This window comes from Toxorhynchites rutilus, chromosome 1 (genome assembly GCF_029784135.1).
Source record: "Toxorhynchites rutilus septentrionalis strain SRP chromosome 1, ASM2978413v1, whole genome shotgun sequence".
NCBI classification, from domain to species: Eukaryota; Metazoa; Arthropoda; class Insecta; order Diptera; family Culicidae; genus Toxorhynchites; species Toxorhynchites rutilus.
In genome coordinates, this window is record NC_073744.1 from 199,079,618 (window position 1) to 199,097,389 (window position 17,772).

The 17,772-nt window shown below is 39.4% G+C and overlaps 1 protein-coding gene across 9 annotated transcripts in view; it reads right to left on the reverse strand.

Annotated features, from left to right (window-relative positions):
• Window positions 1-5,037: 5,037 nt before the first annotated feature.
• The window catches only part of LOC129763342 (rhophilin-2), a 263,041-nt gene continuing 250,306 nt past the window's right edge, over window positions 5,038-17,772 (reverse strand). For all 9 annotated transcript variants that reach the window (XM_055762306.1, XM_055762313.1, XM_055762314.1 and 6 more), the window contains one exon: window positions 5,038-5,891. In XM_055762306.1, the coding sequence (XP_055618281.1) occupies window positions 5,685-5,891 (207 nt within the window). In that variant the 3' untranslated portion in view covers window positions 5,038-5,684. The remainder of the gene's footprint in view (window positions 5,892-17,772) is intronic.

Consider the following 17,772-nt stretch of genomic DNA (forward strand, 5'->3'; position numbering starts at 1 on the left):
GACCGCCAAAAGTTTAGGATACCGTATTAGGCCAAGAGGCGGACTGCTCCAACATCTCCGTGAAAGGCGTGAGCCTCCATGGCGAAGGAGATTGGAGCAACGGATCCTAAACAAGCGCGCCGCAATTGGAAGACTGATGGCGTACAAAAGAGGCAGCAGATCGGTGAAATTATGTCGCCAAGTTGCTGTGATCGTGCGGCCTACTGAACTTCGCCAGCTGGGAGCTCACCAGCTGACGGAAAAACTCGACACACTGGTACAGCAATTGAGCGTCCTTACAAAACGGCTGAAACGTTACTCTGACTCTGCAAAGCGCCAGGAACAAAATCGGATGTTCAGAGATAACGAGAAAGCGTTCTACGACCACATTAGCGACGAGAAGCCCGACTACCGCGAAGGTTTGCCAGATATTAGCGATGTGACGAACTTCTGGGCTGGTATTTGGGAGACCCCAGTAGAACATCGCAACGGGCAAATGTGGTTAAGACGGGAGGAGGAGAGTTGTGGTGAAATTGGAGAGATGCCAGCTATCATCGTCGGAGAGAACGATGTCCGCGAAGCCTCGCGGTACCTGAGGAACTGGGCAGCACCGGGCCCCGATGGTGTCCAGAACTTTTGACACAAGAAGCTGACCGTCGCACATCCAAAGATAGCTGAGTGCTTCAACAAGGTGCTACGTGACCCACACAACCTTCCTGAATTCGCCACCCGTGGCGTCACCTTCCTCCTCCCGAAAGACAGCAACACATTGAACCCATCAAAGTACAGACCGATAACGTGCCTATCGAGTCTGTACAAAATACTGAGCAGCATAATTACCGCCAAAGTTTCTGCTCACTGCGAACAGCATCACATCATCGCAGAAGAGCAGAAAGGATGCAGGAAAAATACGCATGGCTGCAAAGACCAGGCCATCATCGACGCAGCCATAGTCGGCCAGGCGGTATATAACCAGCGGAACCTAAGTATGGCCTACATCGATTACAGGAAGGCTTATGACTCCATACCTCACTCGTTTCTCGTCCGGGTATTGGAGCTCTACAAAATTGATCCCGTCGTCGTTAGGTTCCTGCAGCATGCGATGAGGCAGTGGAGTACGTCTCTGCACCTCAGTGATGGGGAAAATGTGTTGCAGTCTAGAACGCTGCAGATAAAGAGGGGGATATTCCAAGGCGACTCTTTCAGCCCGCTTTGGTTTTGTCTGGCACTGAACCCCCTCAGTAGGACGCTCAATAGAAACGGTCATGGCTATAAAATAAGGTATGGCGACGGCGCCCACGAAGAAGTGACCCATACCTTCTACATGGATGATTTCAAGGTCTACGCTGATTCACGTCAGCGTCTAGGTGTAGCTATCCGGGTTGTCGAAGACATAAGCAGGGACATCTGCATGGAGTTCGGCCTCGACAAGTGCCGCTGTGTCCATCTGCTGAAAGGGCAGCTTACCGAATCCGGAGGTTACGAGGTCTATGACGGCGAGTTCATAAGAGACATGGTTCGTGGCGAATCCTATAAATATCTTGGATTCCGACAGCTCACCGGGATTCGCCACTCCGACATCAAGACGGAGCTGCGAGACAAGTTCTTGAGTCGAGTGAACTGTGTCCTGAGGACTTTCCTCAACGCGGGGAACAAGGTACGCGCGATCAACACATTCGCGGTTCCCCTGCTGACCTTCAGTTTTGGTGTAGTCAAATGGAGCAAAACTGACCTAGAGGACCTTGAGAGGAGGATGAGGAAAGCATTTAAAGAGGCCGGAATGCACCATCCTCAATCGGCACTGGAGAGAGTTTCACTGCCACGTAAAGAAGGGGGACTTGGAATAGTCGACATATCTGCACTGTGTGTTGCCCAGGTACGACAACTGCGCGAGTACTTCGCAGAACGCGCCAACCAAAACGCGCTATACCGGGCTGTCTGCGCCGCCGACAGAGGATACAGCGCTCTGCACTTGGCGCAAGCGGAGTACCAACTCAACTGCAATCTGCAGACAGCGGAGGAGAAGATTGCAGCTTGGAAGCAGAAGGCAGTGCATGGTGCCCACCCCCATCAACTGGATCGGCCACACGTCGACAAGGCCGCATCTAATCTGTGGCTAACGCGTGGTGAACTCTCTTCAGTAGTAGAAGCCGACATGATAGCTATCCAGGACAGGATAATGCCGACGAGAAACTGCAGGCGGTACGTCTGGCATCAAGACGTTGATGACATTTGCCGGATGTGCCATCAACCAGGTGAAAACATAGAGCACATTATGGGAGGCTGTCCCGTTTTGGCCAACGCAGCCTACACCGAGCGCCACAACAACGTGGCCCGTATTGTTCATCGACAACTGGCGCTCCAATGTGTTCTACTGGAAGACAACGTACCAAACTACCGGTACCTGCCTGCACCTGTCCTGGAAAATGACCGTTTCAAGCTGTAGTGGGATCGCACTGTTCTGACCGACCTCTCGATCCACCACAACCGTCCAGATATAATGGTTTACGACAAGAGCGACCGCAAAGTCACCATCATCGATGTCGCTATTCCACTGAACCAGAATCTGGAGGAGACCCACGGTCGCAAAATCTGCAAGTACCGACCATTGGCCGTGGAGCTCAAGGAACTGTGGGGGCTAAGGGAGGTCCCAAGAATTGTTCCAGTCGTTCTCTCTGGAACTGGAATTGTCCCGAAGACACTTCTGGAAGCGCTAAAGGTGTTGAATATGGAGAAGGAATTGGCCGGCATCCAAAAGTCGGTCATCCTTAGCACCTGCGCGATTGTCCGACAATTTCTCGGTCAGGACTGAAACAGCACGAGCATGCAGATACGTGCATTCCGCAGAGCCTAGTCCCCCTTTGGCATTCAGAAGCCCGGGGGCAGGTGAAAATTCTGGCTAGGTTCGCCTAGTTAAGAAGTGAGATAAGTCTGCCAAAAAAAAAAAAACCAGCAAATATCCTATTTGGTTTAACGTTCAAATAAGAAATCTAAAGAATAATAAACAAAAAGCACATAAAAATACAAAATAGACAAAAGTCATCAGAATTTGCTTGAATATCAAAATATTTCCCAAGAATTAAATTTTGCAATTAAAAGTGCACACGAAGAGTACAATAGAAAGGTCGAAACTGAAGTCAAATCATGCTCGAAGAAATTCTTTAATTACGTAAAGTCTAAGCTCAAAACAATAATTTCCCATCGCAGATGCATCTCGATGAGGATGTGAGGAATTCTTCGAACGAAATTTGTAATCTCTTTGCAAATTTCTTTCAGGAAGTATATACCACATTTTCCGAAGAAAATCGCGATCGGAACTACTTTTCATTTTTACCGGATTATCCAAATGACATATCGGTGAACTATCTTTCACAACAGGAAATATGCCATGCACTAAAAAAATTAGACGGAACAAAAGGACCAGGACCTGACGGAATAGCACCTATATTCCTAAAGAACCTGGCTGAGGAACTCACCCTTCCCTTACATTGCATTTTCAATATGTCACTACAAACTGGAATATTCCCAGAAAAATGGAAACAATCTTTTTTGGTACCTATCTTTAAATCAGGCGCTAAATCTGACGTACGTAATTATCGTGGAATTGCTATTATCTCTTGCATTCCTAAACTATTCGAAGCAATAGTCAACGAAAAAGTCTTCCAACAAGTAAAGAATAGAATTACGTGTATGCAACATGGCTTCTTCAAAGGCCGTTCAACTGCAACTAATCTGTTGGCTTTTGTGAGTTTTATTTTGAATGCAATGGAAAATGGCAAACACGTAGAAACTCTTTACACTGACTTCAGTAAAGCATTTGACCGCATCGACATTCCATTACTACTCTTCAAATTGCAGAAAATAGGAATGGAACAAAGACTCTTAAACTGGCTCAATTCTTATCTAACAAACCGTGAACAAATTGTTCATTTTCAAAATTCTCTTTCGAATCCAGAAAAGTCACTTCGGGAGTCCCACAAGGCTCTCATCTTGGACCTCTTCTTTTCATTCTGTACGTTAATGACATCTCCTTCGTTCTCAAGCGTATCAATGTACTTGTGTATGCCGACGACATGAAGCTGTTCGCGGAAATTGGAAATGAAAACGACATCGAAGCATTTCGAAACGAAATACATGTATTCCATACTTGGTGTGATAAAAATCTACTAACACTGAAAATGAAAAAGTGCAACTCTATAACATTTAGCAGAAAAAAAACATGTACCAAATATTGTAATACGTCTGTAATATGTAATATGGAAATCAAAACGTAGAAAAATGTGAAATAGTTAACTGTAAACTCACATTCATAGAACACTGCAACTCTGTAATAAATAAGGCGAATAGTGTGAGTTTTGTCAAACGCTTCTCACATAACTTCCAGGACCCATACACAATAAAGCTTTTATATATTACATATGTAAGGCCTATTCTGGAATACTGTAACATCGTTTGGAACCCGTATATGGTCGTACATGAAGAACGCATTGAGTCAGTCCAGAAACAGTTTCTTCCACTTCCTTCATATGAAGCACGTTGCATGCTCATAAACATCCAAACACTAAAAGAACGCCGTGAATTTGCAATGCTTTCTTTTGTTAATGACCTAATTTCGCAACGAGTACAGTCAGCTGAATTACTAGAAAAACTAAATTTCTATGTACCTGGGCGTCAACTAAGAACGCGCAATTTGTTTCTAACCAAAACATCCAGAACAAATTATGCAAATAACGCCCCTATCAATCGCATGATGCGTATATACAATCAGCACTGCGAAATAATTGACACAACAATGAATAAAAAACAGCTAAAAAGAAACATGTACCGCAAAAAATAATATTTAACCTAAGAAAACATTGTAACATTAGTGTATAAGTGTGTAGTCTACATTTGTTTGACGAAATGAATAAATAAATAAATAAATAGATATAACCCACCCATTTTTTTAATGCAAGCGTTACATCCCTATGTAATCATCAACGAAATTAACAAAACCGTGAGATGGTGATGGCGTTCTTTCAGCTTCTATACCTGGCGAAAACCCACAACATCTTTTTCGTTTCTTTAACGGCGGCAACATCTCGCCAATCTACGCTCTATTCCAGCCAAAACATTAGAAATATACATCTGCGTAAATATAATTCCGGCCTCTATGGGTGTGTTTAAGAAGTGTGTTCCTAATTATTGGGAATGGAATGAGCGGATATCCATCCGCGAATCATTTCTAATCCTACAAAAGAACCGTCTTACATAGGTAAAATATTAGGCCGCACGACTCGCTGCGTCGTGCCGTTTGTAGAATAAGTATTAAATCAGAGGTTAAAATAATAAATACGCACAAACGCGAAACGTCGGCAACACATTTCTGCAGTTTAAAAGAATAGGGGTAGAAAATATATAAATTAAGTTACACTCTCTCGATCGTGGGTGTGTTTTGTGATGGCATCCTTTTTGTTGTTAAAACAACCCCTCTAGAGAATTGTTTCGATTAAAATTAGCGAATAAAACGATAAAACATAGAAAACGTTGGAGACTTTCCAAAGCTCTGGCACCTCTGGCGGTTGCGCTTTTTGGCAAACCAAACGCACCAAATCTATACACATTATACACTGTGGGATAGCTAGCGTAAATTCGACTGTAGAAAGGTGTGGACATTTTTGGAAGAACTGTTGAATTTTTACACGGTTTCAGATATAGGGGGTGGTTTAGAAGATTTTTCCCAAACTCTGCGTCCGACGGAACGGATTCCAGCTGCCGGAGGTGAAACTGCTGAGACGGTTCTTGCCCAGTTTCGAGCGGGGTTTGCTGTTTTTGGTGGTGGTTCCCGTTGGGCTGGGTGCTCCGGAGGAAACCCCCGACGAGCTGCCGGAGAGCGTTGAAATCGAACCTTTGGAATGGGTGGAGGCCATTGGCTGGAAAATAGAAACGCAGTGTTACTCATCATGTGCACGGTCGACAATACTATGGACGGATTTCGCGCCAACTCGTCTATTGGATTGGCATAACCCTTTCAGAACTTAATGAAACTTTTTGGGCGTGAAGACCTTACCTAATTAAGCAACTTGGCATACTTAGTTTTCCGAAAATTTATCTATACTAACATATGGAAAGGGCGAAATATTTTTGACCATTTTTTATAAATTTTTTTAACTCGAAAATGGTAAATCCTACAAAAAATTATCTATGGAAAAGTTTTAGGAAAATAATTGAATTTTCAAAAAAAAAATTTTTTTTTTAAATCCCACACTGAAAAACAGGAAGTGGGTTATATCTATGGTATAACCGCAAGGGTGACGTAGGACTCTCGTTGATATAGAGATCATTTGTATGAAGTTGAATCTGAATTCATTCTGAATGAATGAATATTTGGAGAACTTCGAAAACGAGAGCGTTACGTTGGAGGCACAAGGTTTTATGCATCCAATATTGGATACGGAAATATCCTACTGATGGGGAAGAATAATCTTCAGAAGCTATCCTGTTGATTGCGATTGATTGAAAAACCACAAAACCAAATGTATTTGGTCACAGTGTTACATGGATAGAAAACATTCAATTAAACTCTTTCACATGAATATATTTTGAAAATTCCCAAAGGAACTGGCAGATTATTTTCAGTAACGATTAGATATTTCCACATTTTCCTCGATACTGGAAGCCCACCAGTGGTTAATGCCAACTCGATAACCATCTGTTAATAGCACTTGATTGAAACATATTTGGTCACAGTGTTACATGGATAGAAAACATTCAATTAAACTCTTTCACATGAATATATTTTGAAAATTCCCAAAGGAACTGGCAGATTATTTTCAGTAACGATTAGATATTTCCACATTTTCCTCGATACTGGAAGCCCACCAGTGGTTAATGCCAACTCGATAACCATCTGTTAATAGCACTTGATTGAAACATATTTGGTCACAGTGTTACATGGATAGAAAACATTCAATTAAACTCTTTCACATGAATATATTTTGAAAATTCCCAAAGGAACTGGCAGATTATTTTCCAGCAATGATTAGATCTTTCCGGAACTTTCTCGATGCTGAATGGCATCCTAACGGAAAGAGTTCTGCGCGTGTATGTGTCGATCCTTCGCCGTCCACCTCCTCCAGCACGTTAGGCAACGATGTTGTCTTGTCGATGTCCTCACGAAAAATGAATGTGTCTCACCACCAGAATATCGCTTAAGTATGCTTTTTGTGTGTGATTGAATCGAGAGAAGGTGTGGTTTACGATGGCAATTTGGAAGGCAAACTAGAGGGGAATGAACTCTCTGAGCTCGGAACTTTCGGCAAATGAGCAATAATCGATTGCGGGCGCATACAATATTGGATACGGAAATATCCTACTGATGGGGAAGAATAATCTTCAGAAGCTATCCTGTTAATTGCGATTGATTGAAAAATCACAAAACCAAATATATTTGGTCACAGTGTTACATGGATAGAAAACATAAATAATAAATAAATAAATAATAAACTCTTTCACATGAATGTATTTTTAAATTCCCAGAGGAACTGGCAGATTATTTTCAGTAACGATTAGATATTTCCACATTTTTCTCGATACTGGAAGCCTACCAGTGGTTAATACTAACTCGATAATCACCTGTTAATAGTACTTAATTGAAACATATTTGGTCACAGTGTTACATGGATAGAAAACATTCAATTAAACTCTTTCACATGAATATATTTTGAAAATTCCCATAGGAACTGACAGATTATTTTCAGTAACGATTAGTTATTTCCACATTTTTCTCGATACTGGAAGCCCACCAGTGGTTAATGCCAACTCGATAACCATCTGTTAATAGCCGCGCGTGTATGTGTGTGTAGCGATGTCTTCCCAGGGAACCGTTTGTGGCATCACTCTCCTCCTGATAGATTCCCTTCTGGCCTAGGGTGCACAAACAGGCTCTTGGTGACACCGTTCATCCGCGCTTTCATGATAAATAAAGAGCTTCACCGCAACAGCGACAACATGCTCCAATCGCTGTTCAATTAGAACTGAGTGGATTTCCGAGCGCCGCTCGCTTATATACCGATTGGTGATTTCAATAGCCTTTTTTGAAAGTAATTTTAAGACTATTGAAACAAGTTTTTGGATCAAAAAGTAACAAGTATATAACGCGTAGACATTTTATCTTTCGAATGAAGTGTTTATCATACCATTTCGTTCAGTTGTTTAGGAGCTATTAACGCTCAAAATCTCGGTCTCCGGCGTAACGCTTTCGTTTTCGAAACTTTGATTTTACACCCCGGTATAGAAATGAAAGACGTAGTCCTACGTCAAAAAAACTATTTTAAAAACTAAAAGTCGATTTTCTCAAAATGGTCATCTCAGATTTTGATGAAATGGTAGATAAATGGCAGATGTGCCCTACAACTGTTCCATACATCGCAGCTTGTGCATATTTAAGGCAAAACATTTTTTTAACAAAAACTTTTCCAATATTTTATTGAAATTAAGTTTTTTTCTTTTTTCAGTGCAGAAATCCAACTCAAAATACATAAATAATAATAATAAAAATGTTGAATGAGTGTTTTAGAGGTCTTTATTACAAATCAAATGTAATAAAACTTATGACATTTTTTGACAGTAAATTCATTTTTGTTCATCTGATCTTATACCATGTACATGTAAACTTATATTCTAAGAGATACAATCATCATATCTTTCCAATTTTTGACGTCTTTCGGGAACATATTGGGGTACAAAATGAAATTCTAAAATCGAGCACATCGTGAAAATTGTTCAATCTCAAACGCTTATTGCTCAGTCATTTCATGATGGATTGATGAAATTTTTGCGTCTATCGATTTCGGCACTCCATAACAATTTTTTATATTGAAATAATAATATATATCATGAAATTAACTGTCGAATAATTGAAAAATCTGAACCTCAATCCTAACGGAAATACTCACCTCTGATTGGTCGAAATCGACGACACATTCGACAGAGACATCAAAACCAAGATGCCTGAGGGAATCGGCATTGCAAATACATGAAGGTAGGGGACATTTTTGTATAGCAAGTAAGGTGAGTGATACGATTAATTCTAGCAAAAAAAATTCAAATTTGGAACTTTAATGTAGGTTGCTTCGTGAAATTTCATATCAATGATCGATCGTGTATTGTGAAATATTTAGCACAATTGTAAGTGTAAAATTGTATATGATAGCAGTTGTTTTAAAAATTACTTGATATATGAAACGATGTTTTCCAATTTTCATAAATAAAAACCAAGGTGTGTTTCCGCTCGAGAACGGGTCGTTTGGTTTAAACTGTCTGTTTTGTTGTGTTCATTTTCACCCAAGGAAAATTTATACGGTGAGCAAAATTGGAAAAGTGAAGAAATATTAGAAAAACAATACCCAACAACCAAACAAAATGGCCCTTTTCAGGGCTACCAAATCATTATCAAAGAGTTTAACGATGTAGTTCTCCAAGCATATCCAAAATCAACAGATAGCCTAACGGAATCCTACGTCAACTATGTGGTCGTATCTCGGACACAACCCTCCTGTGACTTTTGACGTAGGACTACGTCTTTCATTTCTATACCGGGGTGTAAAATCAAAGTTTCGAAAACGAAAGCGTTACGCCGGAGACCGAGATTTTGAGCGTTAATAGCTCCTAAACAACTGAACGAAATGGTATGATAAACACTTCATTCGAAAGATAAAATGTCTACGCGTTCTATACTTGTTACTTTTTGATCCAAAAACTTGTTTCAATAGTCTTAAAATTGCTTTCAAAACAGGCTATTGAAATCACCAATCGGTATATAAGCGAGCACCGCTCGGAAATCCACTCAGTTCTAATTGAACAGCGATTGGAGCATGTTGTCGCTGTTGTGGTGAAGCTCTTCATTTATCATGAAAGCGCGGATGAACGGTGTCACCAAGAGCCTGTTTGTGCACCTTAGGCCAGAAGGGAATCCATCAGGAGGAGAGTGATGCTACAAACGGTTCCCCGGGAAGATCTCGAAGCAGCCGCTACACACACACACATACACGCACGGAATTCTTTCCGTTTGGATCGAGAAAGATCCGGAAAATAATCTGCCAGTTCCTCTAGGAATTTAGAAATACATTCATGTGAAAGAGTTTATTTGAATGTTTTCTATCCATGTAACACTGTGACCAAATATGTTTCAATCAAGTGCTATTAACAGATGGTTATCGAGTTAGCATTAACCACTGGTGGGCTTCCAGTATCGAGGAAAATGTGGAAATATCTAATCGTTACTGAAAATAATCTGCCAGTTCCCCTTGGAATTGAAAATTACATTCAAGCGAAAGAGTTTATTTTAATGTTTTCTATCCATAAAATATCCATATAATACATTTGGGTTTGTGATTTGTCAATCAAGTACAGTTAGCAGGTTAGCTTCTGAAGATTATTCTTCAGAACAAGGTTTTTCGTATCCCATATTGGATGCATAAAACCTTGTGCCTCCAACGTAACGCTCTCGTTGTTGAAGTCCCCCAAATATTCATTTATTCATTCATTCAGAATGGATTTAGATTCAACTTCAAACAAATGATCTCTAAATCAACGATAGTCCTACGTCACCCTTGCGGTTATACCATAGATATAACCCACTTCCTGTTTTTTTCTTTTCATCTAACATTCTAAAGATTTTGGGATCATCTACTGAATTTGAAAACCTTTTAGCTGCGATTTTATTTTTATCTACAGGAATAGAGCAATGGAATTTTTATGTTCCCGGTATTGTTTTCGCGTGATTGAATAGTTACTCAATTTTATTTGCCTTTCCATACATTTGTCATTCGGTTTAGCTGCCCAATCATAAGGCTCTAGTGTTGTTTGGATGGTGTTTGGATCATCAATTCATGAAGAAACAACTCTTCTATTAGAGGACAACGGAAAAAAGAAGAAATCGTTTTTCAGCAAATGGCTGATTTCAATGAACGATTTTAAAACTAATCGATGAATTTGTGCCGTATTTCGTTGATAAAGTAGATAAACTCATAGAGCATGACGTTATCTACAAACAGCAGTTTGCTTTTTTGCGAAATAAAAAAAGAATCTTTGAACGCAAGGAAAAATAATAGTAATTTGTGATTTTTCAGAAAATTGTTCATTCATAATTCAAAATGCGGCACAGGGTTATCACTGGAATAACTCGCAAGCAACTATTCACCCATTTGAAATATACTACAAAAAAAAAAATTAGTGGGTTATATCTATGATATAACCGCAAGGTTCACGTGGAACTACCTTAGCTTAGCAATCATTCGTTTGTATTGATTAAATTCTTGATTGAATGAAACAGTTTCCAAATTCAATTGAGTTCAATATATCTGCTCTGTGAGTGAAAAAAATGAACAAATGCCGTGTAAAGTCAATTCATTTATTGTGATTGATTGTTCTTCGTTACAAGTAAATTTAATGACGGACCTTCTACGTTTGGTATGATGACTAGAACAAAATATATGTACGGAAGAATTATCAAACGTTTGATGAACCAGCCTAAGGCTGAAAATCTTTCCAATAAAGATAAAAAAAAATTATCAAACGATTATTTTATTTTACATTTCCCTCTGAGGTTTACATCCCAAAAGTGTACATACTTCTCGAATCTCGAATTTGCTTGAAACTGGGAAGTTCATTCGCTTCGAGTGGCTGCACGATTTTCCCAGGTTCCTAAGTTTAGAAGATCATGTTAGGACAGACATATTCCACTCTGCACAAAGGCAAGCGAGGACAAAAGTACTCGCAGTTTGCATTTATTTGCAGAGCCGATTTCCCCAGAAACCTCGGTTTTGAAGTCTGTGTTAGGGAAACACATTTCAATCGGAACAATAATACCCCCGATTTGTATGAATTCGCAATGCCGATTTCCCCACGCTTCATGGATTTGAAGTCTGTGTTAGGGAAACACATTCCAGTCGGAACAAAAATACCCCCGACTTGCATGAATTTGAAATACCGATTTCTCCAGGCACCTTGGTTTAGAAATCTCTATTAGGGAACACATTTCGGTGGGAACAAAAGCTCCCCCTACTTTCGTGTGTTCTTCTTCTTTTTGGCTTTAAGAGGGTTTAAACTTTTCAGTTCACTCGCCTCTAGGCTCTTTCGTGTGTTTGCAATGCCGATTTCACTGCTTGGTTTTAAAGTCTGTGTTAGGGAACATTTTTCGATGAGAACAAAAGTCCCCCTACTTTCAAGTATTTGCAATGCCGATTTCCCCAAGGCTGCTTGGTTTTGATGGCTGTGTTAGAGAAACCGTAAATCGGACCAATCAAAACGATGCAGTTAGGGCGTTTAGATAACGCCTAATATTTTACAGTTATTCAATTGATTATCTAATGAAAAACAACATTTTGTTAGTTGCGATAGATGCGTAGAAATATTCCCTATCAAGTGATGCAAACATCTCTCCTATCCAGTACGAAATGTTCGAGCTATAAGCATTCGAAATCTTTCATTTTTTCCTGCATGTTCTGTGTTTAGGTATTCATTTTACCCTCCATATATTCCGGTTAGACGTAGTCCCACGTCAAAAGATGGTGAACTAGAAAACGTAAGCTTTAAAGTTATTTCCGATGTTTTAACACACGACACTGTGGCTATGCAGTTGTTTATAGGAAAAATGATAGAATTCGTTAGAAAAATAATCGATTTTAATAAAGTGCAATAGGCGGGACTATAGAACGAATGGCAAAGAGAGCAAGTCTTTCCCAAGATTACGGAAACACAATCCAAACAGCACTGGAACTTTATGATTGGGCAGTTAAACAAAATGACAAATGTATCACGAAATTGAATTTCTGTTACGCATCCAAAGAACAGCATACAAAAAAGGCATGTGAGCTTGAGGAACTATTCAACCACGCGAAAACAATATCGGGAACGCAAAAATTGCATTGCTTCATTCCTGTAGATGAGAATAAAATCGCAGCTAAAAGTTTTTAAATTCAGTAGATGATCCCAAAATCTTCAAAATGTCAGATAAAAAGAAAAAAATCGGAAATATATGATGATTGTATCTCTTAGAGTATAAGTTGACATATACATGGTATAAGATCAGATGAATGACAATTAATTTAATGTCATAAGTTTTATTTTATTTGTTTTGAAATAAAGACCTCTGAAACACTCATTCAACATTTTTATTATTATTAATTTATTTATTTTTGACGTGGGACTACGTCTAACCGGAGTATATGGGGGGTAAAATGAGAACCTAAACACAGAAAGATTCCGAATGATTATAACTCGAATATTTCTTACTGGATCGGAAAGATGTTTGCATCAATTGATAGGAAATATTTCTACGCTTCTATCGCAATTGATAAAATATTATTTTTCATTAGATAAACAATTGAAAAACTGTAAAATGTTAAGCGTTATCTAAACGCCCTAACTGCCTTGTTTTGATTGGCCCGATTTACGGTTTCCCAACACAGCCATCAAAACCCAGCGGCCTTGGGGAAATCTGCATTGCAAATACATGAAAGTCGGGGGCATTTTTGTTCCGACTGAAATGTGTTGGCCTAACAAAGACTTCAAAACCAAGATGCCATGATACCAAACGTAAAAGGTTGACAGTCCTAAATTTACTTGTAATGAAGAACACAATCTATCACAATGCATGAATTGACCTTACATGGCATCATACAATCTTTTTACTCACAAAGCAAATATATTGGATTCAATTAAATTCGGAAATTGTTTCATTCATAAAAAACTATGGATGGGTTATACCTATGATATAACCGCAAGCTTGACGTAGGACTACCGTTGGGTTAGTAATCGTTTGTGTTTTTTCAATTAGCAATAATCGCACTTCGTATGTTCCTCATTGGGTACGATATCACCGCTGCGCAGAACTATTGATTTAATTATTCATTAAACTAGTGAATGAATGAAACAATTTACGAATTCAATTGCAAACAAATCCTAATTTAGGTCAATCCATGCATTATGATAGTGGTTATCGCAGCAAATAGTTATCAACATTTTGTCTAATCATCAAACGGTATGCGTAGAAATTCAATGAGCTGGCGACATGGAGGGGCATGCAGTCTTGAATAACAGAGCCAAAGCGTTGCATTTGTACCCGCTTTTGCAGACCGTGTTAGCAAAACGCATTCCGGAGTGTAAAAATGCCTGGGGGTATAAAAAGCACTGCCGAGATCTGGAATGCCGATTTTTCCAACTCATTGGAAACTGTGTTGGGAAAACACATTCCGGTTTGCAAAAACGCAAACTAGTACAAAAGTACCCGCTGCTTGCATCTATTTTGCCATGCCGATTTCCCCAGGCTCCATGGTTTTGAAGTCTGTGTTAGGGAAACATTCCGGTTAGCAGAAACGCAAACGAGTACAAAAGTATCCGCTGATTGTATCTATTTTACAATGCCAGTTTCTCCAGACTCCATGGTTTTGAAGTCTGTGTTAGGGAAATATTCCGATTTGCAAAAGCGCAAACGAGTATAAAAGTACTCGCTGCTTGCATCTATTTTAGAATGCCGATTTCCACAGGCTCCATGATTTTGAAGTCTGTGGCAGGGAAACATCCATTCATTCCTGCGATGGTACCTCAACCGCTGCTCAATTATAACTGAGTAGATTTCCGAGCGGCGCCCGCTTATATACCGATTGGTGATTTCAATAGCCGGTTTTGAATGCAATTTTAAGGCTATTGAAACAAGTTTTGGATGAAAAAGTAACAAGCATATAAAGCGTAGACATTTTATCTTCCGAATGAAGTGCTCATCATACCATTTCGTTCAGTTGTTTAGGAGCTATTAACGCTCAAAATCTCGGTCTCCGGCGTAACGCTTTCGTTTTCGAAACTTTGATTTTACACCCCGGTATAGAAATGAAAGACGTAGTCCTACGTCAAAAATTTAATCAATACAAACATATGATTGCTAAGCTAAAATAGTCCCACGTCAACCTTGCGGTTATATCTTAAGGGTCCCTTACACGATAAGTAATAATGACATTACTTCGTCAGAATGACAATAAAAATGATCGTGCAAGGTTGACAAAATTTAAATGACGGGCATTAATGATGCATCTCCGGATTTTCTGATCTCGCTCCATCATTTATGTAATAGGACAGGGACACTACCATTCGTGGTGTCTAGGATACTGTGCGGAATCTTGTGTTAAAATCTATGTTTGTGAGAAAATTTACTCTCTATCAGGTTAGTGGGCCCAAGAGAATTTTAAATCCCTAAAATTTTAATGAAAGTTATTACTAGTTGTTACTTGAATGCATAAAACACGTAGCACTGAACCTTACCTAATCATTTGACGTAGGATTACGTCTTTCGGGAACATATTGGGGTACAAATTGAAAATCGAGAATCGAGCACATCGCGAAAATTGTCCAACTTCAAACGCTTATTGTTCAGTCATTTCATGATGGATTGATGAAATTTTTGTGTCAATCGATTTCGGCACTCCATAACAATTTTGACGTAGGACTACGTCTTTCATTTCTATACAGGGGTGTAAAATCAAAGTTTCGAAAATGAAAGCGTTACGCCGGAGACCGAGATTTTGAGTGTTAATAGCTCCTAAACAACTGAACGAAATGGATTTATAAACACTTCATTCGAAAGATAAAATGTCTACGCGTTCTATACTTGTTACTTTCTGATCCAAAAACTTGTTTCAATAGTCTTAAAATTGCTTTCAAAACAGGCTATTGAAATCACCAATCGGTATATAAGCGAGCGCCGCTCGGAAATCCACTCAGTTCTAATTGAACAGCGATTGGAGCATGTTGTCGCTGTTGTGGTAAAGCTCTTCATTTATCATGAAAGCGCGGATGAACGGTGTCACCAAGAGCCTGTTTGTGCACCTTAGGCCAGAAGGGAATCCATCAGGAGGAGAGTGATGCCACAAACGGTTCCCCGGGAAGATCTCGAAGCAGCCGCTACACACACACATACACGCGCGGAATTCTTTCCGTTTGGATGCCATTCAACATCGAGAAAGATCCGGAAAATAATCTGCCAGTTCCTCTAGGAATTTAAAAATACATTCATGTGAAAGAGTTTATTTGAATGTTTTCTATCCATGTAACACTGTGACCAAATATGTTTCAATCAAGTGCTATTAACAGATGGTTATCGAGTTAGCATTAACCACTGGTGGGCTTCCAGTATCGAGGAAAATGTGGAAATATCTAATCGTTACTGAAAATAATCTGCCAGTTCCTCTGGGAATTTAAAATTACATTAATGTGAAGGAGTTTATTTTAATGTTTTCTATCCATGTAACACTGTGACCAAATACATTTGGTTTTGTGATTTTTCAATCAATCGCAATTAACAGGATAGCTTCTGAAGATTATTCTTCCCCATCAGTAGGATATTTCCGTATCCAATATTGGATGCATAAAACCTTGTGCCTCCAACGTAACGCTCTCGTTTTCGAAGTTCTCCAAATATTCATTCATTCAGAATGAATTCAGATTCAACTTCAAACAAATCAACGATAGTCCTACGTCACCCTTGCGGTTATACCATAGATATAACCCACTTCCTGTTTTTTATCTATCTATATATATAAAAATGGAGTGATGTCTGTCTGTCTGTCTGATTCTTATAGACTCGGAAACTACTGAACCGATCGACATGAAAATGAAACACAAATTTCTGCATTACTCGGAAATTAATCAATCAAACGAAACCAAAGTTGGCATGTGAAAGTTTTAGGGTGCAATAAATGTTTCTATGATGGTTAGACAGTCCTTCCCCCACTCAAAGGGGGGGCTGCCATACAAATAAAACACGAATTTCTGCATTACTCGAGAATTAATCAAGCAAATGAAACCAAATTTGGCATGTGGAGGTTTTAGGATGCAATAAATGTTTCTATGGTGTTAAGATACTCCTTCCCCCTCTCTTAGAGGGGGCTGCCGTACAAATGAAACACAAATTTTTGCATTACCCGAGAATTAATCAAGCAAATTAAACCAAATTAGGCATATGGAAACTTTAGGGTGCAATGAATGTTTCTATGGTGGTTAGATACCCCTCCCCCCTCTCTTAGGGGTGGCTGCCATACAAATAAAACACAAATTTCTGCATTACTCGAGAATTAATCAAGTAATTGGGCGGGACGAAGTTTGCCGGGTTAGCTAGTATTGAATAAAATAATATATATCATTAAACTAACTATCAAACAATTGAAAAATCTCAACCCCTATCCTAACGGAAATACCCACTTCTGAATGGTCGAACTGGACGACACATGCGGCGGTTCCCTAACAAAGGCATCAAAACCAAGCTGCCTGATGGAAATCGGCATTGAAAACACATGAAAGTCGGGGACATTTTTATATTGCACATTTATTTTGGGTTGAATAAACAATCAGAAAGTAAAAATTATAAAAGAAAATTACCTTTCCCATTTCAAATATATTTTCGCTATATTAAAGTAACAAGCATCACAAGAGGCATCTCGTCTAGGATTATAGAGGGCGGTTCTCATAATATCTCGTTCCACTTCGGTATCCTTTATCTGATACGCACCATCCAACGACTCTTCATCATCCTTCTGTCATCATCACCCGTTAAACACTGGTGGAATGAACAAATGCCCAACAACCAAACAAAACGGCCCTTTTCGGGTCCACCTAATCATTATAAAAGAGTTTAACGATGTAATTATCCAAAATCAACAGATAACCTAACGGAATCCTACGTCAATTATGCGGTCGTGTCTCGGACACAACCCTCCTGTGACTTTTTTTTTAATAATTTTTCTGAAATCCCTAATAAAATTC